Source organism: Podarcis vaucheri (assembly GCF_965113315.1).
Source record: "Podarcis vaucheri genome assembly, chromosome: 1".
Lineage (NCBI taxonomy): Eukaryota > Metazoa > Chordata > Lepidosauria > Squamata > Lacertidae > Podarcis > Podarcis vaucheri.
This window is the reverse complement of record NC_138759.1, coordinates 47,762,186-47,788,834: the sequence shown is the minus strand read 5'-3', so window position 1 is coordinate 47,788,834 and position 26,649 is coordinate 47,762,186. Positions and strand designations below refer to the sequence as shown.

General features: G+C 43.9%; 1 protein-coding gene across 7 annotated transcripts in view; it reads left to right on the top strand.

Moving 5' to 3' along the window:
* The window catches only part of RGS6 (regulator of G protein signaling 6), a 205,396-nt gene that overhangs the window by 151,228 nt on the left and 27,519 nt on the right, over nt 1–26,649 (top strand). For 5 of the 7 annotated variants that reach the window (XM_082225573.1, XM_082225574.1, XM_082225572.1 and 2 more), the window contains 7 exons: nt 2,387–2,468; nt 3,096–3,170; nt 4,579–4,677; nt 5,187–5,248; nt 9,468–9,578; nt 10,631–10,756; nt 20,145–20,331. In XM_082225573.1, the coding sequence (XP_082081699.1) occupies nt 2,387–2,468; nt 3,096–3,170; nt 4,579–4,677; nt 5,187–5,248; nt 9,468–9,578; nt 10,631–10,756; nt 20,145–20,331 (742 nt within the window). The remainder of the gene's footprint in view (nt 1–2,386; nt 2,469–3,095; nt 3,171–4,578; nt 4,678–5,186; nt 5,249–9,467; nt 9,579–10,630; nt 10,757–20,144; nt 20,332–26,649) is intronic. The other 2 variants (XR_014220485.1, XR_014220486.1) reach the window with 1 other exon arrangement.

Below are 26,649 nucleotides of genomic sequence, written 5' to 3'. Positions count from 1 at the left end.
CATAACACATTAATTTGTCTGAAGATGAAGCTCCCTGCCCCCTCCAAAAAAGAGAAAATAAATAAAGATGCCTTCTGCATGTTTGTCCTTAACCTCCATTCTTGCCAGTTAAAATTGGGCTCTGCCAGTTAATCCACTGAACTCTTACAGCACAACCCTGTGCATGTCTTCTCAGAAGTCCCGCTGTTCCATGAGACTCCCAGGTAAGTGTGAATCTTCCCTGTCAGTTGCTTAATCTCCCGATTAAACCTTATAGTCCCAGTGTGGTGTGAAGAACTTTGAGGCTAATCATAATTAAATAATCTACTTTTGTCACTTGCTGCAAATTGTCTTATTAATACGGGAAAGGTTTTAAAACTTCATTTGACTCTTGCCTTCTCTGATTCTCTTCCCCCTTTTTTTTGCCATCCCTACATATTTGAGCAATGGAACTGGAATAGAGGGTGTTTGTTTTGCCTGTTCCTGGCCACCTTCATTTGAAGGCCTCTTCTATGACAGAGGCTTCTACCCCCATCCGTGGGGTATTCCCAAAGCCGCAGGCAACATTAAATGAGCCACATTAGTCAGTGTCAACCGCAGCGATAAGTGTGGATGCTCATCATTAAACTCTTGCTGCTAAGACTGTTAGATTTATGTGCCTAATATTAAGTACTTAGGTTTAACAGTTGTGCCTACCATGTCATTACTTACTCTGTATTTCCCTTCTGGCAGTTGTCAGCATTGGGGGGGAGGGCAAAAAAGCTTAGTTCATAACTGGGCTGCATTTGAATGACAAACACAGGTGTAATGGAGCCCTGCGAGTGGGTGGGCATGTGTCCCGCTTTACAGAGGGCAGTCCTCTATTTGAGGTCCTTTCTTTGAATAGCTATCTGGTCCAGGTCTGGTTGAAAGGTAAGGATCCATCAGCAGAGAGAGCAGAGACCTTGAAATTGCCCATCAGCTGTTACCACTTAGACAGCAGATTGAGCAGGCGAACAGGTCACCTGGGCACAGACTTAACCACTATGGTGTAATGTATTTCTGCTTAAATTATAGCAATTATTTCTAAATTTGCACCTACAGATGTAAATTAGGACATGCCAGTTTTGTGCAATTTTGTGTGCTCCTTTTTGGTGATATGTAAATGGCCACCCGCAAAATTCATCTAGGCATTATGTATGCTTAGTAACTGCTTTCTGCCCCCATGTTATTCTAAAGGCAGGGTGAATGTAGCCCCCAGATATTTTTGCTTACTGCTAAGGAATAAATTCATGTCATGCTTCCAAGGCATGCTCTCTGTTGTGTGAAAGAAAATATGGCAATTGCTTCTTGATACCACAGAGAGGACTTGTAGTATAGGTCTCATGGACAGGTGCGATGCAGAGGAATGTGGGGAGGAGCCAGCTGGGGAACAACTTCTTCATAGAGGCAAGAACTATCAGAGATGAGTTGCTGTGGTCATAAGGCCTGACACTCCTGTGCTGATCGCGTTTTTTGTTAATAGTTACCATAGATTCCGGCGTATTAGGGAACTGGGCTTATTAGATGACTGCCCAAATTGGCAGCTGAAATTTGGGGGTTCGTCTTCTAAGCCCAGTCGCCTAATACGCTGAGCAGCTCCGCGCCGGGAGAAAGCCACCCGGAGCAGAGCACAGCCCGCCGCCCCTGCTTCCAAAGCAGCAGAGGGTGGGCTCCACACTGGGCGTCTCTCTCCCGGTGCGGAGCGGAGCCACAGCGGGGGGGGGGGGCAGGCTCCTCTCTGCGCCGCGCATACCCGGCGTATAAGACAACCCCCAACTTTTTAACCTCTTTTCCGGGGTTAAATAGTCGTCTTATACGCCGGAATCTACAGTGTAATTTACTGCTGGCTCGCTCCTGACAATAATGTACATACAAATCCACCCAACAGGATACAGTGAGCACCATGTTTTTGGTGCAGAGTTAGTGACAACAGCATTCCTGCAAAGCCTTTCTAACCTGACTACCAAAGTCTAGCAAATTAGCCTCACAATCCTATACATGCCTTGTTGAGTTCAAGAAACCTTGGGGAAGACAAGAGTTTTGGCCCAGGGTAGAGAGCATTTGGCCCTCCAGATGTTGTTGGACTCTGGAGGGCCAGATGTTCCCCATCTCTGCCCTTTGCTAACTCCAACTAGTGAAATTGTGGTCTGATTTCATTGTGGGATTGTCCTTGTGGAGGATTTTATGAACTGTTGTTGGTGCTTAATATTACATTACATTTGTATTCTGCCTTTGCTTTTCTATATAGCAATTGTGTTTGTAATGTTCCAAAGGTTATTCAATAGACCCTAAAATCCCATCAGTCAAAACACCACACTAAAGGTTAATATAGATTCTCATATAAACCCCAATCAAACTTTTGTGATTTTCTTGTGGTTTGTTTTAGAATCGACAGAAAAAAGGATAAAACAGAAAGAAAAATTTTGGATAGTCAAGAAAGAGCCTTCTGGGATGTCCATAGGCCAGTGGTAAGTTAAATTATTTGTTGCTGCTATACACTCCAATGACATGTTCTATTTTGTTTTCACACATAGATATCACGTGAGCTTGCATGTTTTCTTTATTTCATCCTATTTCCTATAGTATGGAAGAATTGGCACAATTCTGTAGATTATTAGTTAAAGCCCCTTCAAAGCTCACTTTTTGCATCGGAGAGCATGAATCTTCCCACTGGGAAGAGTGGGGAGGCAGAAGCATTTCACCACACAAAGGAGAGCAATGCCACCGGCAACGTATGAAATTGAATTCAGTTGCAGCTAATTCGTCCTGGATTGTACCTCATAGTGGCCTTTTGAGACTTTAAAAGCAGAGATGAGGAACTTTTGGCCCTCCAGAAGTTGTTGGAACTGCAGCTCATATTGTGCCTGATCACTCATCATGCTTCCTAGGGCTGTTGAAAGTTCAGTAATATATGGAGGGCAGCAGGTTCCCTGTCCCTGCATTAGAACAGCTCCTGTTTTAAATAACGGCACTTTAAATAAAGGACCGCAAAATTTGGCTGTGTGGATCATGGTTTGAAATTACTGATTTTTAGAAAGCAGAGACCGTATGAAAATTGAACGCAGCCAGTAATCTCATAAATGTGTGTTTTTCAGCCGGGCTGCGTGAACACAACAGAGATGGACATCAGAAAGTGTCGGCGTATGAAAAATCCACAGAGGGTCAAAAAGGCAAGATTCCTCCCCCCGCCTCAAAAAAGTTAACGTTAAATTATGCCATACCTTTACAATAAGAATATCAGAGTTTCATGGGATGTTTTTGTTATATAGCAGGAGGCACATGGCCATGCCAAAGATACATACATATAAGTTGCTTTTCAGTTTCATTGAGGTAAATAAATTGTGAATACTCTGGTTTCACCTCAGATCATATAAATATTTCGCCTTTTACTAGAGGTAGATAAATTGTGTGTACCAGTTGTGAAGAACCATACAGCATAACGTGTAGACCTGATTACTGTATTTTTTGCTCTATAAGACTCACTTTTTCCCTCCTAAAAAGTAAGGGGAAATGTGTGTGCATCTTATGGAGCGAATGCAGGCTGCACAGCTATCACAGAAGCCAGAACAGCAAGAGGGATTGCTGCTTTCACTGCACAGCGATCCCTTTTGCTGTTCTGGCTTCTGAGATTCAGAATATTTTTTTTCTTGTTTTCCTCCGCCAAAAACTAGGTGCGTCTTGTGGTCTGGTGCGTCTTATAGAGCGAAAAATCTTTTATTTATTTATCAGGTTTCTACCTTCATTGTAAGGTCCTGAGGTGGCTCAGAGCAATATAATCATGTATTTTTTTAAAAAGTAAAATAATTAAAGCAGTTTATATGCAATCATAAAAACAAATAAAGCCTTTCTAGGTGAAAGCTGCATACTATAGTTTAAAGAAACAGAAGAGGTTGGCACCACAAAAACACCTTAAATGACAAGTGTATGTCAAGAGGTGTGTTTTCAGGATATGACAAAAGCTGTGCAAGACGCACCTCTGTGTGGAGAAAGTTCCACAATTCAGGGGATGCCTAAATTTAGAAAAGTCACTCTCAGGCTGCCATTCCTCGCACTTCTGAGGATGGTGGAATGTTAACACCCAAGAGAGTCGGTAGGGATGGAAGTGGTCTTTCAGATATTTGGGCCTAAGCTGTTTATGGCTTAGCATTATGTATAGGGCTGCTGATGTATATGGTACTTTACAGCGTAAGACAACCTCCCCCAATATGTTGGCCTCTTTTTGACTATCCACCCCATTAGCCCCAGCCAATGTAGCCAATGGTCAGAGATGATGGGAGTTGTAGTCAGAAGCACCTGAGATTTAATAAGGCTGAAATAACATAATAATTAGGGGGAGAAAGGATAGGGCCATACTCAGATATTTACTGTCTAAATTTTTACAAATAGAAATGACCACCAATGGATGGTAGGGGAGGGGAGGAAGGAAAGGGAGGGAGGTATAATTGTCCTAAAACACATTAACAACTCTAGTGTTTAAAATCATAATCCGCTATTACTATTATTATTATTATTATTATTATTATTATTATTATTTATTTTATTTTGCTTACCATACTGTTTCTCACCTGTTCATTGCAGTCAGTATATGGAGTTACAGAAGACAGTCAGTCCCAAAGTCCTGTACATATGCCCTCCCAACCAGCTCGGAAAACAACAAAAGATGATGTCCGGAAGCAAGTAAGGAATCTTCTCTGTGACTTCTCATGTTCCTTTTGGAGATATTCCACCCTTTTTCTCTTTCCATGTTACTATAAATAGGACAGAATATTGAGTAAATATGAAATTGGAAACTTGCCTCTCCCTCAAAAGAAAACACATGTGCTTAGAGTATGTCATAATCTGCCAATTTTTAAAGTTATAATTATATCTCTTGTACTGTTGTAGTTTGCTGTAAGCTACCAGGGATCCCCTGATGCTAAACACATTTCTTTGAAAGCAAGTCAGTTTATTTCGCAGACACTTGCATTCCTATAATCAACTTGTTCCTTCTTGGACCATTCCACTTCTCCATTCATGTCATGTATGGCCATTGACAATTCAGCAAATGGGGAAGTCTGGGTTCACAAGGTCCTCCAAATGCTCACCAGAATAGTCAGGAAGATTTGGGTTGGGAGTCAGCATCTTTAAGTAGATTACAGTGTAAGTCATTTGAAGCATTAAGAGGTGTTTTATTTCCCTTCCGCCAGATAACATTTCTGAACGTGCAGATAGACAGACACTGTTTAAAAATGTCTAAAGTAGCAGAAAGGTAAGACTTCCCATTTACATATGTTATAATTGTTGTTGTAATGGTTCTCTGCTATCTGTTCTGTTTCCCCCTCTCAATAATAATAATAATCATCATCATCATCATCATCATCATCATCTATTATTTATACCCCAGCCACTCTGGGTGGCTTCCAACAGAATATTAAAATACAATAGTCTACTAAACATTAAAAGCTTCCCTAAACAGGGCTGCCTTCAGATGTCTTCTAAAATTCTGGTAGTTGTTTTTCTCTTTGACATCCGACGGGAGGGCGGGCGCCACTACCGAGAAGGCCCTCTGTCTGGTTCCCTGTAACTTGGCTTCTCACAGTGAGGGAACCGCCAGAAGGCCCTCGGCACTGGACCTCAGAACAATTGGGGGTGGAGACGCTCCTTCAGGTATACTGGGCTGAGGCTGTTTAGGGCTTTAAAGGTCAGCACCAACACTTTGAATTGTGCTCGGAAACGTATCAAATGATTCAAGACTAATTTCGTATCCAGGAATGATCATCTGAGCTGGGCATTTCTCGCTTGAGTGCTGCCCTCCCTTGCTCCTGTTGTATGCCTACTTTGGCATGAAGATCCTGATTTGTATTGAGTCAGAGCCCCCCGTTACATCCAAACCAGCAAACTCTGTTTAATGTGGATTAACAGTAAGCCCCCGGTGCCCATCTATCCTACGTGGGGGGTGTAGAAAAGCCACTAAGAGAAGCCGCTCATGAAATAGCAATTGCTGGCACGGGTGGTGGAAGGAGGTGGGGGGGTGGACCGCCCCGGGCGCACTCACTGAAGGGGTGACATTTGACACACCGTGTGCCAGTGACTCCCAAGCCCTACCCTGAGCCATCGGGGTAAGGGGGGGGGGACTACACCGCTTTGCCGGCAGGATTCTCCCCTTCCTCCTTCATTTTGACAGCTTGGAGGAGGCTTGGGAGTTGCGGGCGGGCGGTGCACCGAATGTTCACCATGGGCAGCTCGCTCCGCCCCCAGCTGCAGGGCACGCACACTGCTATGAGCACCCAAGTGGCTATCCTGTGCCTGGGAGGGCACCCTCTGCACTGCGCCCCACCCCTTGGGAGTGTGCCACGCCCCCCTCTGGAGGGGCATATGCTCCGCCGATGTTTGCTGGCACTGTACAGGATCACACCCTCCCACTTAACAGCTGCGTGACTCTGTTAAGCAGAGACATTGACCCTGCAGGAAGGAGAACTGCATCATGGGGTGTACCTTCTCCTGAGAATTAAGTAAGTAAGTAAATATTACATTTAAACTAACTAAATTTCCCCCCAGTTTATTACTTGATGAAATTTATGCCCTGCTCTTCCTCTCAAGGGAGCCCAGGATGACTCTGGTTACTTTAAAATAAGTGGCAGCTTCCAATCTCCTCTTTTCGACTGCACCAGAGTGGGGGGCGGGGGGACATGTGAGCACAAGGCATTTCTTTAAAGCATCATTTAGTGTTACATGTCAGAGGCTCACAAGAGTGAATTAGGATGAAGTAGTTTTAAAGCCAACCCAAACAAGATCCTTTGACCTTAAAGTTGGGATAAAATGCTGAGCTCAGCATGGCCAGACTTGTTGATTACGATGGAATTGTTGTTGTATGGTAGCCTTTCAGACTGAACCCACAGTTTAATAGCTTATTGTTTCCGCTGGGAATGTGACAGATTAGCAGATCATAACGCATGAGGGCTTCTTTTCTCTTTATCTGTGCAGCATTAATTCCCAAGACTATTTTCCCTCCTAGAAGTCTCCAAACAAATTTTGCACTAGCAGTAAAGGAGACTTTGGCTAGAAGGAGACAAAGAAGAGCACATTGCAGTGTCAGCAAATCAGAATACTGTCCTAGTTGCGCAATTTATGAGAGTGTGTGTGCCCTGAATTCCAGTAGCTATTAGGGATTGGGATGCAAAATGCTATTTTAAACATTTTTTCTGTTGGTCTTCCAGAGGCCATGAGTATCGTAAAAAATACGTATAGAATCACAAAATTTAGAACCGCAGATATACAGCAAAAAAGGTGAGGAAGCCAAAAGATAAACAGCGCTCCTGTTTAGTGCAGGAAGAGATTCTGTATCATTCAGCAGGGTTGGGGAGCATCAGAGGACGTTTTTCACTGGGGAGAAGAAGGAAGAAATTCCTTGTGCAGTCACAGAGAAAGTAGATGGTGACTTTCCCAGACTTGCATGCTCCTAGATCTGCCATGTAGCATTGCACCAACACTGAGGAAAGTGCCTGCAACGTTCAGCTGCAGAACATGCCTGAAATATTCAGTGGATCCAGTTTTCCTTCCTTCCTTTCATCCCTTACTTTTCATGTCTCTGCAAAACCAAGACTGACTTTACAATTTGCCCGGTGCGATTCACAGCCACTCGATAATAGGCTCATCAAATTCCATGAAATGGCTCTGAAGTAAACAGCTTGAACTGCAACCCACATTATTTTTAACTCCTTGTGGTGCCCGCAGTTTCATTGGAAAACATTTGAATTTCAGAAACTATAGTCCCCAATTGATTTTTTTAACAGAAATCTCCCCCCCCCCCAATGCTTCAGTTACTGTGAAAATTGAGGCTTTTCCTTCCTCCAGCTACTGATCCATGGTGGTCATGAGACGTTATTAATGAAATAAGATAAGACAGGGAGGGACTAAGGACCCCGAGGCTTTATTGGTAGGACCTGCATTTTGTTACGAAATGGTGTGATTGTAATGCCTTGTGAAACCTTCCTGTGACAGGCTGAAGGGAAAAAGAGCTCCACACCTCCAGCCCCACCATTTCTCATTAACACACACACACACAGGCAAGTGATATAGCCTGTGTAAGAATTAAAGTGAACAATTGGCCAGAGTTTGGAACCTAGACTATTCTCCCTAGCGACTTCTTGATTCTTATTCTTAGCTACAGTCCGTGCACAGTCTTAACAGTAAACATGCACGTTTTAGTAAATGCTGGCGTTCACATGTGGGTGCTACAAATGGGGTGGGGGGCAGTCTGCATGGGGTGTCACCACTGAGAGGGGTGACAAAATGCTGGGTGGCACTCACGTGGGGCCTGCAGCATGCCCAAGCCACGCGTCTCTCCTGGAAGTGACGCAGTGGCTTGGGTGCCCGCAGGCTCCGCGCTGCCCCAAACAGTCCGGCTGCCGCCTCCCCCTCAGCTGTCGGGTGGCTGAGTGGGAGGAGGCAGGCAGACTCCTTGGAGGTCCTGTGGAGCACCCTGCCACAGTTGGCACCACCCCATGGGTGGCTGGCTCCGCCCCTGGGCACAGGGTACACACGCTGCCTCAGGCACCCAATAGGTTTGCTCCGCCGCTGGCTGCAAATCCCAGCTATGTGCCCATCAACATTCGCCCGAGCAATAATCTGGCAGAAAATGTTGACTTGCCTTACGGAGACCAAATGAAAACAATACAACTACTCAAAGTATGCATGGTGAATGGAGCATTTGTGGGGGGAAACTAAAATGATGTATCTTGTTGATGCAATTATTATATTAAGCGGGACGCTAGAAACCAATGCGCGCAAGTCTACAAAACTTAAGTGTTTAACCTTCCCCATTGACATCTATTGGACAAAGCACCAGTTAATTTTCTGTTGAAATCAATGCTTAGCTCTGTCCAATAGAAGCTAATGGGGGCTTGCTTTTGTCCGGCTGTACTATATCTAGTTAGCTACTTTGTTTTTGATCAAAAACAATCATCTGCCTAACCCAGGGGTCAGCAAACTTTTTCAGCTGGGGGACAGTCCACTGTCCCTCAGACCTTGTGGGGGGCCGGACTATATTTTGAAGGGGGGGAAATGCATTTTAAATAAAAGGACACATTCTACTCATGTAAAAACACGCTGATTTCTGGACCATCCGTGGGCTGGATTTAGAAGGCGATTGGGCCAGATCTGGCCCCCGGGCCTTAGCTTGGCTACCCATGGCCTAACCACTTCTTTTTTTTAAGGAATGGAAACAAAAGTTACATTCCTGTGAACTTAGATAATACAAGGTAGCATTGTTTGTTTTGTAACACCTCTTGGAAGACAAACACTTTGGCATAGACTATGTATCCTATAGGAACCAGCCTTTTTACTGACACTTGTGCAGTGCATGGGCAAAAAATGAATACTTTTCAGATTAATATACTTTTTAAAAATAGCAATATATGTAATATTTAATGAAGTTATACGCACAGCTTTCATCTCTGTATATTTTCTTTTCTTTTCTCTTGTTACAGTTTAATTACTTATTCAGATCAGTACATTGACTATGACCCTTTTTTAACTCCTGCTGAACCTTCTAATCCCTGGATAAATGATGACGCTATATTTTGGGACTTAGAAACAAGGTGAGATATTAATATTTTTCACACTTCTTACTATTATTCATTTCTATACAGCTTTATATTTTTAAGGGGGGATCTCAAAGCTGTTTACAACCTATATTCATATAAAACATTGCAGAGCTCTTTTGGCTGCACAGTTTGCATTATCTTTATGTGAAGGATTGACACCTGCCTATAACAGAGGGAGAGGTGAGATGGCAAGACCTTGCAGAGAACAGCTGCTGGCTGGCTCCTCTCTTCCCAGAACTGACTCCCAAAATCCTAATAGTCATTGTAACAATTATTATTATTTATACAGCACTATCTATGAACAGGGTGGTTTATTTACAAAGGAGGGTCCCTGCCCAGTTATCTAACATTATTATCTAAATTTGCTTCTCCTCCTCCTTATAGATTCCTTTGTCCCTTATTGTATCCCATCTGTTACATTGGATGTCATTATTTGAATTTAAAATAAGGGTAGTTAACTTTTCTGTCTCAGGCTGCATACAAGCCCAGAAGAGGGATTTTGTGCGCTCCCTCAAACTTGTCATTAAATATATCATTAATTTCGTATTTTCTGAGATAAGAAATTTATTAGAGTAAGAGACCCTTCTGAGGAAAAGAATACGGCTGCATACTTATCACTCTCAGATTCTCCTTTCAATACATAAAACAGATACTGAATAGGAAATTATGCCCCCTCCCTCCCCAAAAAATCATAACTCACCCCAAATATTTCAGGTTGACATTTTCCTCTCTTGGGCTACAGAGTCGATTTCTTCAAATTATAAGCAAGTGTTTCTCTCTGATATCAGCTTTGTATCCACAAGCAGAGAACTACCTAGCTTATCTTTTTCTGACATTTTGACAAGGTAACAAATCATCTGTTTTCATACATACAGATTTCTCTACTCTTTGAAGTCAAAAGGATGTGTGCGTGTCCCCCTTTAATTTAAATTATCACTACAGGCTCACTAATGAGCATTTTGAATTAAGCTGTCACAGAGAAATATACGTTGGGAGACCCGGGAAAAAAACCCTGGCTGATCCTTATCTTTGTATCCTTTGAATAGCAAGGAGCCTTCTCAGCACCGGGTCAAAAGATGGGGCTTCTCTATAGATGAGGTGTTGAAAGATCCCGTTGGGCGTGACCAGTTTCTTCGGTTTCTGGAATCGGAATTCAGTTCTGAAAACCTCAGGTAAAGACCCTTCAGATACTCTAAAGATTTAGTGCTCCAAAGGTTGCAGTACTTGCTCTGCAGAAAAGTTCACTGATGTCAAGAGCAAGGAATGTGGGAATTGGACTCCTGTATGGAATGCTATAAATTAGCATGACAGCAGTGCTAGTCTGTATCTAAAAGGTACCCTTAAGGTACCACTAAGGAATTTGCCAAAATCTTTGTTAAAAGGCATGCTGGTTGGATTTTGATAGAAATCTACAATTCCCTCTAGAAGAAGGTTAATTTTCCATATATGTTGGACTAAAATTAGTTATGATGCAAGGCAAAAGCTAAACGTGAGCGATCCCTGTCACCCTGTTATCATCATAACAAACACAAGCTGCAGTGACAGCTCAGTGTCAGTCTGTCAGTCATTCATTTGCTTAGCATTACATGCAAACTCACATGCCTCATCGTTTTCAGAAGGGGCAGGAACAATCTCTGGACAGAGATCTGAGACCCCACCTAGTGTTTAACAGACAGCTTTGTTAGTAGATTCCGATAATACATTTATATGCTTGTGTCAAACGGGGTCAGATTTTGAATCAGTGTTACTGAGTGAGCTAATTCACAAAGAGAACAGAACAGGCCTTATTACTAAGCAATGTTTTATGGGACGTCACATAAGGCCACTGAAGTATAGCTTTGCTTTATTTATTGATAAAGGATGTGGCAGCACCTTGAGAACACTGTTCTGCGACCGCTCCTGCAGCTACAGCTAAATACTAGTTTCAGAACGGCTACATTAGATGCTCATAGTTCTGCAACAGATATCTTGGCGAATGCCCACACATATATCCAGGGCAGGAAGAAGAAAGGAATAACTGATATAGGGATGGGCTAGTTAATAGCCAAAGGATCTCTGTGACGCTTGAAGAATGCAGTACTTATTTCACTGAGCCTACAACTGAATGTTCAGTATAGATGGATGAGACACAGCATGTTGTGTACTGGTTAGAGTCTTGAACTACAGTGGTACCTTGGGTTAAGTACTTAATTCGTTCCAGAGGTCCATTCTTAACCTGAAATTGTTCTTAACCTGAAGCACCACTTTAGCTAATGGAGCCTCCCACTGCCGCCACGCCACCGGAGCACGATTTCTGTTCTCATCCTGAAACAAAGTTCTTAACCTGAAGCACTATTTCTGGGTTAGCGGAGTCTGTAACCTGAAGCGTATGTAACCCGAGGTACCACCGTACTAGGACCAGGGAAGCACAAGTTCAACCCCCACCTGCCTATGGCACCTTTGGACCATTCAGTCACTATCACTTAGCCTAACCTACCTCACAGAGTTGTTGTGCGGAGAGATGGGTAAGAGGTGTGCTGATGTGAGCTCCTTAGAGGAAATTGCAGAATATAAATGCAGATGGTGGTGGTGATACCAGAATAGTGAAGGGATAGTCCAATCACAGGGGAGGGGGCAATTGTGGAGTGCAGTTGTGGCTGATGAAGGAAGACCTCATCAAAGTGCAACAGCCCCCAGGACCAGATGGGCTACGGAAGGAGAGGCTGCTAGTTCTGGGAGTTCCAGGATCCTGTGGGAGGGAGAAGCTATTTCAGTATTTTGCCTATGGCGACAAAATGCCTAAAGCCAGCCCTGAGGGGGAGTTTCACCAGCTGTCTCCAGATTTTTCCTGTCAGAGATTTTTGTGTATTCGAACCAGCTGGAGAAATCTCCAACGTCACAATTAGAACTCTCTTTCTCTCTTTATATTAACCTAAGAGTAAGGTAATTCCTGAACCTTCAAAGCAAACATGTATGAATGCTGAGAAAAGGGACATTTGTGAAGTGCCTAAAGACCTTAAGGGTAGTTATTAAAAAAAAAGAGGATTCACAAACACAAAAATAATGGAAGACAAGCAATTGGGCGGCGGGGGGGGGGGGGCTTTGTTAGGTTTACTAAATTCCTTTAATTTCAGATACTTTTCTATTTCCTTGTTTATTCCAGTGGGTAGCCATTTCCCCAGAACAGCACAGTGTTGTGAAAACAACGAATGCCACTCCTGTGAACACATCAATATTATCCTTACCTGATACACAGGATGCAGATTTAGCTGCACCTTCCTTTCCCTCCTCTCAGTGTGCTTAGGGCAAGGAGGAAGGACCAAAGCTCAGTGGTGGAGCACCTCTGCCTTGCTTGCAGAAGGTCTCTGGTTCAATTCCTGGCATCTCCAGGTAGGGATAAGAAGAAAAGCACAGGACACACAGGCCTACTGAGACCAGGTTCCCAGAGAGGAGCTCCCCGCCGCTTTGCCCCTTTTTGCAGCTGTGCTACGCTAAGACAAGGTTTGGCTTGGTGTGCAGTCCAGCCTGGGGCTCCTAGTTCTGCTCTCGCCTCACTAACCCTCAGCCGTAGCCAGTGTTTGACCTCGACTCATTGTCTCTGTACTGTAGCAGGAACACCCCCCCAATCATTCTGTTTGCACAAACTTCACACACACTCACACTCACACACTACATACGCCACATTTCTGTTATAAATTCATAGAAAATCAACCATGCATCGGATTTGCACTGTTCCATTTTTTTACTCCATGTGACAAGGACTATCAAAGGGGGGGTGGCTTGGTTCTGGTCAGCCATAATCCCTTCACCATCCCAGCACATCCACAGGAGCCCTGCCCAGTTGCTATGTCAACCCTGATAATCCCAGACAGAAGACAATCAAAATCACAAAGAACAGTGGATTCACCACAGACTGAAACAAAGGACAATGATCAGATCTTCCCTCTGGGGGCAGGAAACTGCAAACTCCCCATTGTCACCTGGAAAGTACTCATGGGGAGGGGGAAAGGAGGAACCAGCTGGGTGACAGGACACTCAGGTTACCACCACAACTCCTCCCTCAACCCCTCCTTTCTGTAATGTATGCATGATGTTTCTGGGGGTGGGCTTGAGCTAGAGGAGGGGAATTTCAAAAGTTTTTATAAGGTCTTGCAGCCCATTGTTCTGGGTCTTTCCTCTCTCTTGCAAGTGAAGGGAATACCCTGTTGCAACAGTTCAATAAAGGCCAAGCCTACAGGCTGCTGTTTTGCTCCAAGTTATCCTGGTTGGTGTCTTTACTTTTTGTCCAAGGGAGCCCTCAGATTTTTCCGTTAACAGTACCTACTGCCTTTGACAGCCTTGGACTAAAATGCCTGTCAGCTGCCGCCATGTGCATAGACACCTCAGCTGGGAGTAGAAATGGTTAGTTGTGAGGCAAGGCAAAAGCTAAACGTGAGCGATCCCCGTCACCATGTTTATCATCGTAACCAACACAAGCTGCAGTGACAGCTCAGTGTCAGTCCGTCAGTCATTCATTTGCTTAACGTGAAGGTTCAGCACAAAACTGGAAAAGACCCAATTGCCAAGACAAGAAATCAGCAAAAGTGATTAAACAATATACACTATGTATATGCTTAAAAGTATGCCTTTACCCACCTGGTGTCCTCTAGATGTTTTGAACTACAACTCCCATCAGCCCTAGCAAGTGGGAGGTACCAAATCTGGAAGGTACCAGGTTGGTGACCTTATATGAAATTACTTCCAACATGATAACAGGAAAAGACACTACTGCAAGCATATATGTGTCTATAAAGAAGTGAACAACAGCAACAAAACACATTTTCTTGACAGTGAAAGACGGGTACTAATCAGACTCCTAAGGCATCTTGTCCTAAGAGATGGTACAAAAGGTAATGATTATTGTCTCTGTGTGACCTTTTAAACTGTAGTACAAAGAACATGAGGCAGAAATTCCAAGGAGCTGAAATAACTTTGCTGTTTGTTGACATCAGCGTCTGTAGTCTCTTAGCCACTAGAGGGTGCAGATGCTCTACAGGTACTAGTTTCTGCTAAATTCAGGTGGAAGATCTCTGACATCGTGTGGATACGAAAAGGAGTACTATATTTCATAGGCCTAGAGAAGAACCCAAAGCCTGACTGATTGTAGAACTGTTGCTACTCACCAGTGTTCACAAGTTATACTGGAAATCCTGTAGAACTGGAAATTATACATGGAAAGCTTGCCACTCACCTTAGAATTGAGATGTAAATGTGAAGCATGTTCTATTTTCCTCTCTTAGGGGATATCATAGATGCAGTGTCCTGAGCCACACTATGTGAACAGGGTCCCAATTACAACCCAATTATAGCCCACCTAATACCTTGAGATCTCAATGTTTTTGTTTTCTACACCCAACATAAGAAAATGCTCCTAGTCTCAGGAGCTGGACTATCTATTCTGGATGAATCATACATGCTTTCATGACGCCTGCAAGTGGCTGAAGCTTTGGCACTGTAAGCCCATCTGAGAAGCAAATCCAAGCTGCACTGAGCTCAGAGAATTGAAGAACAGGTGTCACAAATAAATACTTTTCACACCAGTATCCTTTAACACACAGCAGGTCCTGATCAGAGCAAGTATGATTCATTATATTTCCCAGTATTTGGGAGGGGGAAATGAGTTCTTTTGCAAGGCTGTGGCTTTGATTTTTTATAAGGCTCAATTAATATGAGCCTTATAAGCATAGTAATTTGGGTGCCTAGTAGCTTAAACGAGATCTGAGAAGGGCAACGAATGCAAACAGCAGAATCCTTGGCATATCTTCTCAGAATTAACCCCCACTTAATACATACATTTTATTTGTATGCTGCCTTTCCATGGTTCAACCCATGCTCAAGGTGGATCAAAACATGAGCATATACATGTGGGAATCACTAATGACAGCTATCACTTCACTGGAAAAAAAGACAGCTTTTGGATTGCCCTTATCACTTTTCATTCAAATAGATTTGGTATATATAAATGTTTCTTTTGATGAGCATGCTTTCAAGAACAACTATTACCTTACTATGAAGAAATGGAGAATATTCTCCCTTCCGGATGGTATAAATTGCATTACATGGTTATCTTTAGCAGACACTAGACAGTGATTATCGTATTTTTTGCTCTATAACACGCACCGGACCATAACACGTGCATAGTTTTTAGAGGAGGAAAACAAGAAAAAAATATTCTAAACGAAACAGTGGCTGTATGATTTTTGTGGTTCATGGTGTGGCCACAGACATGTGATCTGACGGTGAGTTTGGGGTAGCCTAATGCAAAAATCCTGAGGATCCATGTGGATGCGTGCTCTGTAACCACATTTTAAGTGGGGAGGGAAGGAAAAGCACTCAAGGGACAAGGAACACGCATGGGGGGGGGGTGGAGAAGGATGCTATTCATAATGCAGGGGTATAAGAGGAGAAGGCTCCTCTCCTCTCCCGCTTTGCTCCTTTAAAGCAAGCAGGCTCTCTGTCCCTCTCTCCTCCCCACTCAGCGGCTCTTCTCCCGCTTTGCTGTTTCAAAGCGATACATGGAGGAGGGAAGGAAGGGGAACCATGGATCCTCTGCTCACGACTGCAGCAGATCCCCCCATCATCCGTAGGCATTCCCTCCATAACACGCACAGACATTTCCCCTTACTTTCTAGGAGGAAAAAAAGTGAGTGTTATGGTGCAAAAAATACGGTATATAAGAAGGGGACATTATGTGGAACATATTTCTGCCACATCCTGGTGGGTTTTGAATACTATTCTCACAAGTAGCTCCTCTGACTTCCCATGATTTGAATGTCTTTGTGAAGACTACAGAATTAGACTCTTTGGCTAGAAAGGGTGCAATCTACCGAAATGCAGTCCCTCATTGGATGTACGTTAAAATAAACAGTAAATATACCCTGGGTGGGTAGATTCTTCCTAAGAGGCAAAAGGCAAAGCACATCCTCGATTTCTTCTGCGCAGATCCTTGCTGGTAACAGCCAGTATGGAATTTGACTAGCAGTAACTTAATTTGTGGTTGTGGTTAATATTAAAACTCAAAACCCACCTTTCCTTCTTTTTTTCCAAATACAGTGGCATTTGTCATTTCTAAATGTGTTTCTTTCTTATGGCTGTTTATTCCAGGTCTGCGTCCTCTTTGTCTGTTGTCGTCAGTTTACGTTCTATTCTGCCTGCCCACTGCCACAACGGTGTGCTGTCTGTAAAGAGAATGTAGTGAGGAATCCCTTTCCTCTGGCTAGGCAGAAACCTTTCTCCTCAGGCTGTCTTTAAAGTGTGGGGGCAGCCATTGTAGCAGCAGAATAGCTTTGTCCTATTTGCTGGGGGGCTTTCCATGCCTGACATTGCCTTGGACCGTCACCATGTCCGCTCCTTATCCCATAAAATGGAGGTCCATTTTAGAAGCCTCCTTTCTTGTGCAGGTTTGCTGATTGCATTGCATACTAGTCCCGCATTTCAGTATACAGAGGAAATCATGTAGTAATTTAGGCTGGGTTAGGTGTTTTCTTTCAGGATTACAAGCGCTCAAAATGGGTCTGTGTAAACTGTGGCTCCCAAGGACGGGCTGCACCACAGCTGATCATTAAAGTGTTCCATATCTCAAATGGCTTATCCTCCTTCCTCTTTCTCTTTGGTTGCCATGGCTATGGGGGAGGAGGACCGGAATGGACGGTCAATCAAACTGCAGGCGGTTTTGAAAGGCAACTGTGGAACAGCCCACCAGATCCTGTCACACAGATGGCTTTAATACTTCTTGCAGGGTGGAGAGATTGTTAAGAACAGGAAATGGCAGAATACAGCTGCCTTTTGGGGGGCAGGGGGAGGTATGAAAAGAGAAAACTTCACAAAGCTCAAGCCAAATGAATGGAAAATGTCTTTTTTCCAGCGTTAGCAACATGGCTGAGGTTTGTGTTTAAAGAGAAGAGGGCAATCTTTACTCTCTTAAGTGGTGGCGAAGGAGAGAGGCACAATGGATGTGCTTGTTTGCATTTATATCCCACTTTCCTCCCATCACAGAAAATACATGTGGTTCCCCGGTGGTCACCCATCCAGCACAGAGCAAGGCACACTCCTGAGCTTCAGCAAAGCAATGGCCTCGTGACCTTTTAACACCATGCATTTCTCAAGCTACTCATAAAGGGTTTACCTCCAAAGTACATGCAGCATAGACGCCTTTCGAGATTTATTTAGTTGGGGGGTCACACATATTTAATCATCATTTGGCGACTTGCACATTGAATGAGCTGTCACAGACCGAATACCGCAGATTGCATTTCCGTATCACCTGACACATAATGTTTCTACATGGTGCAGTTTCAGCTGCCAGTGGTGAGAAACCATAGTAGACAACCGAGCCAGCCCCTCCTGTACCACTTACAAGAAAAAAAGCAAAAGGGTAACAGAGCATGTGATTTGCATGCAGAGGCTCCCAGCTCCAGTCCTGGGCATCCTCAGTTAGAAAGATCAGGTAGCAGGTTCTGGGATTGCCCTTTGAAACCCTGAAGAGTTGCTCCTTATACAATTTCTTGCCCTGACAGCTCTTGTCTAGGGTTGCCCCAATTGGATGGAAGTTGCAGTTATTGTGAATGCCCACTGGGTGTCATTATCACTTTGTGCAGATTCCTGACAAAGCACTTTCTTGGCAGTAGGAAAAAGAGGTTTATTTCTACAGTTACTTTTAAGGGGCACCTAGGGGGGGGGGTATTTTTGTTGCGTATGTGTAGGCAACATCCACCCCACACCAGTGTGAACACATCCAGTTGCATCGATATGTCATGTTAAGCATTGATAAAATGTAAATGCCTCATTGGAGTTTCCTCTGGTGTGTTATCAGCTCCAGATGATTAAAATTGATCCTGTTGGACAAGCATATGAGCACATTATAAGCAGTAAGCAACTCAGGCACGCAGTGTAAAACAGCAAATTGTGTATGGCAGATGTACATGTACAAATTACTTGTTTGTTTGTTTCTTAGATTTTATACCCTGCTTGATTGTAAAAAAAAAAGGCGGTTTACAAAAGATAAAACAGTAAAATCAAGAAAAAAATCACAACCCTACTTTAAAACATACAAAAGATAAAATACTAAAACAGATTAAAATTACCTTGGCATTCTAGGCATCTGTGTAGACTTTTCTAAACAAGCATGTTTTTAGCAAGTGCCAAAAAGAGTACAGCGGTACCTCAGGTTACATACACTTCAGGTTACAGACTCCGGTAACCCAGAAGTAGTGCTTCAGGTTAAGAACTTAGCTTCAGGATGAGAACAGAATTCGGGCTCCAGCGGCGCGGCAGCAGCAGGAGGCTCCATTAGCTAAAGTGGTGCTTCAGGTTAAGAACAGTTTCAGGTTAAGTACGGACCTCCGGAACGAATTAAGTACTTAACCTGAGGTACCACTGTACAGTGAAGGCGCCTGCTTGATCTCAATAGGCTGGGATTTCCAAAGTCTGAGGTACTGCCACACTAAATGATCAAGTTCTCTGTTCAGTATAATGGAAGGAGCGTCTCCACCCCCATTGTTCAGCCTGGACACTGAGGTCCTCCTCCAAGGGCCTTCTGGCAGTTCCCTCACTGCGAGAAGCGAAGTTACAGGGAACCAGGCAGAGGGCCTTCTCAGCAGTGGTGCTCTCCCTGTGGAACACCCTCTCTGCAGATGTCAAGGATAATTTTTAGAAGACATCTGAAGGCAGACCTGTATCAGGAGGTTTTTAATGTTTGGCATTTTACTATGTTTTTATATGTGCTGTAAGCTGCCCAGAGTGGCTGGGGACACGCAGCCAGATCGGCAGGGTATAAATGATAAAATTATTGTTGTTATTATTAAATGCAGAATGGGCATTAGGTGGCACATGTAGTCGTGCCAATTCTGCCGATCAAAGTGGTTGACAGGCCAACACCTATTGGGGAAGGCCATCTTATAGGTAAACTGGTCCCAAGTTGTTAAGGGCTTTACATATCAATAGTAACACCTTGAACTTGGGCCATTCTCAGATTGGCAAGCAGGGCAGATCTCTGAGCACGGGTGTTATATGCTGGCAACCCTGCAACCGTCCTGCAGCATTCTGCACTAACTGCAGCCTCTGGATGAAGCACAAAGAAAGCCCCTCATAGAGCACATTGCAGAATCTATCTTGAATAAAGGCAATTTCACAGGTGAAGATTTTTATAAAAGAAATCCACTGTGTTTTCTGTCAGTTCTTTACATGGCTGTAAACTCCACATTGGATTTAATGCACATTCCATCTCAATTTATCACCTACCTTAACAGCATTTCAAACCACAATAGACTCAACTGCGTCCACTTTCCTAGTGGTTAGACCTATCACATTTTGGTTCTTGCAAAGTTTGTTTTACGAGCCACTGGATTAGTGTAACTGAGTTGTGTTTAACATAATTTGAATATTGGCTGCATAACATGCCAGCTTCTGTTCTATAAATGAATTTTCTTATTTTCTTTAATGTAAAATTCAGTGGAGCTAGGACTAGGATTAGCCAGTGCCATGGTAGCTCAGGTTGAAGCACATCTCTGAAACGAATTTCCCCTGTCTTTTCCCTTGATACAGGTTTTGGTTGGCTGTCCAAGACCTGAAAAAACAACCATTGCAAGATGTAGCTACCAGAGTGGAAGATATCTGGCAAGAGTTCCTCGCTCCTGGGGCCCAGAGTGCCATCAACCTGGACTCTCACAGCTATGAGATAACAAGCCAAAATGTCAAAGACCCAGGGAGGTACACATATGAAGATGCACAGGTTCGGACTTGGGTGTCATTCCTAATAGTGCACTAGAACAGAGGAGGGGGATGTAACTTTTTAATTTCAGGTTGGGCAAGAATTGTGTCAGTAAAATGTACTTGTGTTTAGCCAGTTAATATATACAATGAGGACTACGGGCAAAAATACAAGAGCTGGATAAGCCAATTCACACTAGAAATGTATTCTCAAAAAGGAACTAATTGGATATGCTCCCAAACCTAGCTCATTCACAAAATCCATGGGACTTTTGTTGAATTTTCTCCTTCTACCAGAAGGTTAGAGTGTGTTGCTGATAATACCAAGGTTGCAGATTTAATCCCTATGTGGGACAGCGGCATAGGGGGTTGGTCTAGATGATTCTCAGGGTCCCTTTCCAGCTCTGGGATTCTATGATACACCTCCCCCCCCCCACAAACCTGGCACCACACTTCTCTACGTCTCATTAGTGCTTGAAAGGGTTTGAAGCAGGAACTGAGAGATAGTTCTCCTTTAGCATGAGATAACCAGTGCAAACACATTATAATGACATATCACGTTTTCTGGGGGCTGAGCCTTGGCACTGAAAACAAATTTCAGGGGTGAGACCTGGCACACCCTGGCTCAAATTAAGCAGCGAGTTCCCACAGGAGTTCACAGACATTGCATTCCTGTGCAATAAGCCAGGCATAATTAGGTAAAAGAAAACAGTGATGTGCTAGGGAGGATATGAGGGTATTCTATTAAAAAACTTTGCAAGATGGGAAAGAGAACAAACAATGGGAACATCCTTGTGTTGGCTGGGGGAGGAAAAGGTTTCGCTATGCAGTACTTATCTTTTTAAACTGAGCCCTCCCGTAAATTGAACAAGTTATCTTAAGCCCTAGAATGTGTAGAATCTGCACCCAAGGGAAGATCAAATGGTTCTTGCCTGCTTCATATCAGCTCATTGAACATCATGCTTGCATAGGAGGCAACGCACAATAATTGCTCCATGCACCCCAGATTTGGTGGCTGTCAGTGGCTGGACAGAGCCTATGCATCCTGGGATCTACCAGAGTGGGCCCCTGTTGCAGAGTGTCTAGCACATGGAGAGAAGGGCCCTATTTGCTTGCTATGGCTCTTCTCCATGCGTAGAATAAATATGTGCGTGGTAGACAGCAGCTGGCGCTACCTACTGCCATTTGCACCATGAAAAGCCCATCACCACACTCTGCACAGAAGTGATGGCAGGGCTCCATGCAGCGAGGAATTCCAAATCCTTTTGGGGTATGCTTGTGCGTGGGCCCATGTAGCAGCAGGAGTGGGAATCTGCTGCCACCTCTCATAAGTGCATTCATTCTACATGTGGAGAAGAGCACAAATGAGTGAACAGGGCTCAAAGGTATGCCCTGGAAGGAGATGGGGTTAGTGAGTGCCACGCCCCTCCTTCACTGCAGGTAGGCTCTGCATGCATCCACATTAGGCTTTAGTCCTTAGCTGAATTTAAGGAAGTCTCAGTTACTTGAACTATATTGTCCTACGGAGATTATTTATAGGAGCTAAATTCTGATCGCTGTTAATCTTGCTTCTCATATTCACGCACACCTACCATATAAAGAGTTACCATTTTTGCCAAGCGTGTGCAGAAGGCAGCAAGTCCAGTGGGATGAGTTTCAGAGGTGATGCCCATCACTGAAAAATAAATAAATGCAGATAATGCCTATTTGATTAGCAGCATGCCAAAATGTAACTGGTGTGGCTGGATCAGCTGAGACATAGAAGTGGGAAGCAGCCAGGCATATATCTAAGGGAAAGAGCGAAGAGCTGTTGCTTTAGAAGGCAATGGTGCCTGGAAAAAAGACATAGCAGCCCAGATTGTTTTTCTATACAGGAAATGAAAAAGGATTTCCCCCAAATGAGTAAGCGCATAATGGTAAACGCATCGTTCAACATGTTGATCTGCACTGTGTTTCAGAGGCAATGCACTGTGGCTTTGCAGCATACGATGTATCTCCATAGTGGGCTTTAAAACAGCATTTGACAATCGTTACAAGTCCCCCCACCCTGATAACACAGCCATACGGAAAGCCCAGATGGTAGCTCTGTTCTGAGAATTACCCCACAGCCAAAGCCTACACCCGCAATGTGGTTTTGCCCTGCCTTTCAAGGGATACAGATCCGTATCCATTATACTCCTCTGCATATGTTTTTCACTTCTAATTCCCCATAGACGTGACCAAATATATCATAGTGCTGACACTTGCTGGAATGTGGCCTACAGTGCTGACAAGTTATTGTTGTAATGTAGAATGTTTGCTATTGTAGGCTGTTTGAATAAAGCCACATCCTGTCCCTCTACTCCCACTCGAGTGCCAAAAAAACCCCAAACTGCAAGAAAAATCACCATATTTCCCCTGCAAATATTTCAGCTTGTGGGCAACATGCTCTTCACAGAGGAATACATGGGGAGGATAAGGATGTTGTGGTTTCTTGGCTACTGATAAGATTACTGAGTCACAATTTAAAATAGAAACAGGACAGACATTATACAGCTGGGGACCCTGCAAAGAATCTGTACCCTTCTGTTGGGCTTTTGTGTAGGTGAACATTTTGAACATTCAAGCGTTTTGGAGCCTGACTGTGGGCTATTCTGGCTGGGGCTGATGGGATTTGGGAGTCCAAAACATCGGGGGGGGGCACCAAATTGGGTAAAGCTGGTGTGAACTAGCCTGCTTCATTCCCACCAACATTTCATAGGTGAATCTTTGTGGAACCTTTGTTTTTTACTCCCAAGGAAAATGGGGTTGCCGCTATACTGACAAAGGATTCATTGACTGATCAGCTCTCACCATCCCACTTTACAATTACACATTTTCCTTCTCAATGTAGGGGGAGATTGAATGGTATACTTGAATAACTTACACTGTTGATGATATGTACATACGATGCCACAATATATAACTGCTGAACTAAATCTCCTGTTAACAACTCGTGACTTTGATCCTGCGTTCTTACACTCAGTGTGTACCTGGATGAGAATTCAGTGTACAGTGGTACCTCGGGTTAAGTACTTAATTCGTTCTGGAGGTCGAACCTGAAACTCCTGCTCCTGCTGCTGCTGCTGCTGCCGCGCCGCTGGAGCACAATTGCTGTTCTCATCCTGAAGCAAAGTTCTTAACCTGAAGCACTATTTCTGGGTTAGCAGAGTCTGTAACCTGAAGCGTATGTAACCCGGGGTACCACTGTATACAGTAGGAAGACTAAAGCCAGCTCTCAAAGCAGGCGCTGACTCTGACCCATTTCTGGTCTTTGCATCTCTACAGGAATGGTTTTGTCAATAGCATTGCTCTTTACAATAGCTTAAAACGGTTTCCCCTCCCTTCTGTCTGACGAAAGGTTCAGTGTCACCTGGAAAGATGCACACTTTGGCTGCATCAGAAATTGACCCAGGAAAAAATGCCACATAGTTCCAATTTTATGTTCTTTGGTATCTTGTATTGCAGCCGCAGGCTGCCTTGCCGCTGAAGGGACAATATTGTCTAAGCCTAGGCGCTGACACTCATAAACTATCTAGAAACAGAAAATGAACTCGTGGTACTTTTTTCTTCTATGACTATGTAGCTACAAGTCAAGCAGCAAATGTATTTAATCCAATAGCAAAGCCAGCTACTCCTATAGTAGAACTACTACCATTGAATGTTTAAAAATGCGGCTGCAGGTGGAGTTAGAAGAATAAGAGTACATTTAGGCAGCTGCCTGCTTGGCCTGAAGTACTTACATGAGACCAAGCCACTTGTGACACAACAAATTGAGCACCAGTCATGAACCATTTATTGAGACAGCCTCTCTGACAGCCTCCATTTTTGCAGTTTTGGGCAGGCAGAAAAAGCAAGAGATCTATAGAGCCCTAATATGGGCAGGTACAACTCCAGGATTACAGTGCTCTAAATGTGGCTTCCTTTGTCATGTCTCTCATGCTGGTGGATCATCCCCCTCACTGTTGCCAAGTGGTTAAGGATGCTTTGTCCTCCTGTTTATTTCCAGGAGGAACGAGGGGCCTGTGAATGGGACCTTCTGCCAGTGGTGGTGATATTAGTGTCAGTGGCTGCCATTATAATTGCCCATGATGCACCAGAATCGCATGGTTTTGCCCCGGGGCCTTTTTGGCAATTAGAGTAGTGGCCACAAGCCTATTGGCAAACCAGGTCAGGGGTCCCAGGACAGTGGCACGTCTCTTGCTTTTCCAGAGATGTTATGAAAGGCAAGGGAAACCTCTTTTCCCCTTGTTCTTTCTTCAAGCGCATGAAAAAAGAGTGGGGGGGGAGTTCTTCGGTTTGCACAACAAAAGGAAAATAGGGATGCTTTCTTATATTCTGATTAGCTCTGTTGAATACTCAGCGCAGAAGACAGAGATAAAAGTGACACAATTTTAAACAGTTCAGCTGTTCCCAGGATGTTTGTCTAGTACATTCAAGGCCCCGACTGGCTGGTTGCTCACCCGGTGTCTTAGCCAGGGTTGTTGTTGTTCAACGGTTGTGTAGGAGGAGAGGGAGCCTTGAGATCTTCCTGCCGTGGATTGATTTGAAGCAGGTGCCTTATCGAAGCAGCCTCCATCTTATCCCACCTCCCACATGCCCATCTGGAGATCAGGGTTGCTGTGGTTTTGTGTTCCTTTCCATTTGGTTCTAGAAAAATGTCCTTCATCTCTTCCCAGAGATATGGCTTGTACGTAACAGGAGGGAAATGCGGGAGCCATATCTTTATAGCAAGGTTTTACTTCCCTCCCTCCTCAGTTGTCAGCCTTGGTGCTTGGAGATTTCCTCCTAGACTTTTCTGACTGATTTATTAGCATGGCGGGGATGGGGCATAGGTTATCAACCATTATATCTTCGTGTTCTTTACTCTTTATACTCACAAAGTCAATCATATTGCAACACCAACCAACAGCCCCATCCCATTTTCCCGCCTGATGTGAAACAGGAAAGTCCTTCCACTCTGCCAAAGCCTCGCTTGCTGGGATTGCGCAAGGATGGCTTCCAGTGTGATCTCATGAGATTTGTGGAGCTCTCACGAGATCTCACTGGAAGCCACTGCCATTGCTGCTTCTTGCTCCTCCAGAGGCGGGTGCCTAGGTCTTCCGAAAGCTTTAGTTCTTCAAAGATGGGCCTTCAAAGTCTAGTCTGCTCTTCTGGTGGGGCACTTCTGGTGGTTCCCCGTGCCCCTGAGGTTCAGCTGTCCTTCACTAGGGCCAAATCTTTAGCATGGCAGTCTCTGCCCTGTGGAACTCCCTGCCAGTGGAGGTTCAGCAGGGAGCTATCCCTGCCTTCTGAAAATGGCACTATTTAGGCAAGCCTTTGCAATATGGATGTCTCTTTTTAACCAATCATATATCTACTGGTGTTTCAAATAATATTTTATGGCTATTTATGGATTGAGTTTATTATATATTTTAAATGTTGCAGATTAGAAATATTTAAATGAATGAGTGAGTAAATGAATAGTACGACTTCTAGAAGACATCTGAAGGCAGCCCTGTATAGGGAAGTTTTTAATGTTTGTTGTCTTACTGTGTTTTTATATTTTGTTGAAAGCTGCCCAGGGTGGCTGGGGCAACAAAGTTAGATGGGCAGAGTACAAATAAAATAATAAAACTATTATTATTATTATTATTATTATTATTATTATTATTATTATTATTATTATTTATTAGTCTGCCTGACAGAAGATATGAATGGGATAGCACAGGCTGTCATGGTTTTGTTACTAGGCCTACTCTGGTGTCTTTAAACAGCCTGATACATGAAGTTTTTCCCCATCCCATTCTTCTCCATGCCAGAAAAAGGGGCAGGAGAGAGACCAGCTGGACTGAGTTACATTTTCAGTAGAAACAGATGTAACCTTCAATGGTGATAGAATTACAGTAAGGTCTGGGAAGGTCAGGCCCCTTTGCAGCGTTAGGGGCCTCCTGGCTTCCCTTCAGGACTCAGAGATACGCATTTTGTACAAAAAGGAGGAGCAGAAGGAAAAGAATTCTCCTTTGTTTCACCCAGACTGGTGTTCAAAGCACATGGAGCTGGGACAGGGGAAAGAACAAATTCACCCTAAGAGCTGTGTGAGGCAGAAGCAACGGGCTGAAAAGGGTAAAAGTTTCCCTTCAAGTATTCAGGGCAAATAAAATCATAAATATCTAACACAAGTTACACAGGGAGAAATTGCATCCGCGTGCTTTCAAATCCTCTCAGACTGGGGGGTTTGGATGTGTACTAGACACCCACATATCAAAACTGAAGTTAGAAAATATGAATTCTGAATTTATCCCCTGCCCTCGGGCCGCTTTTTCTAAATCTTCCATTTTTG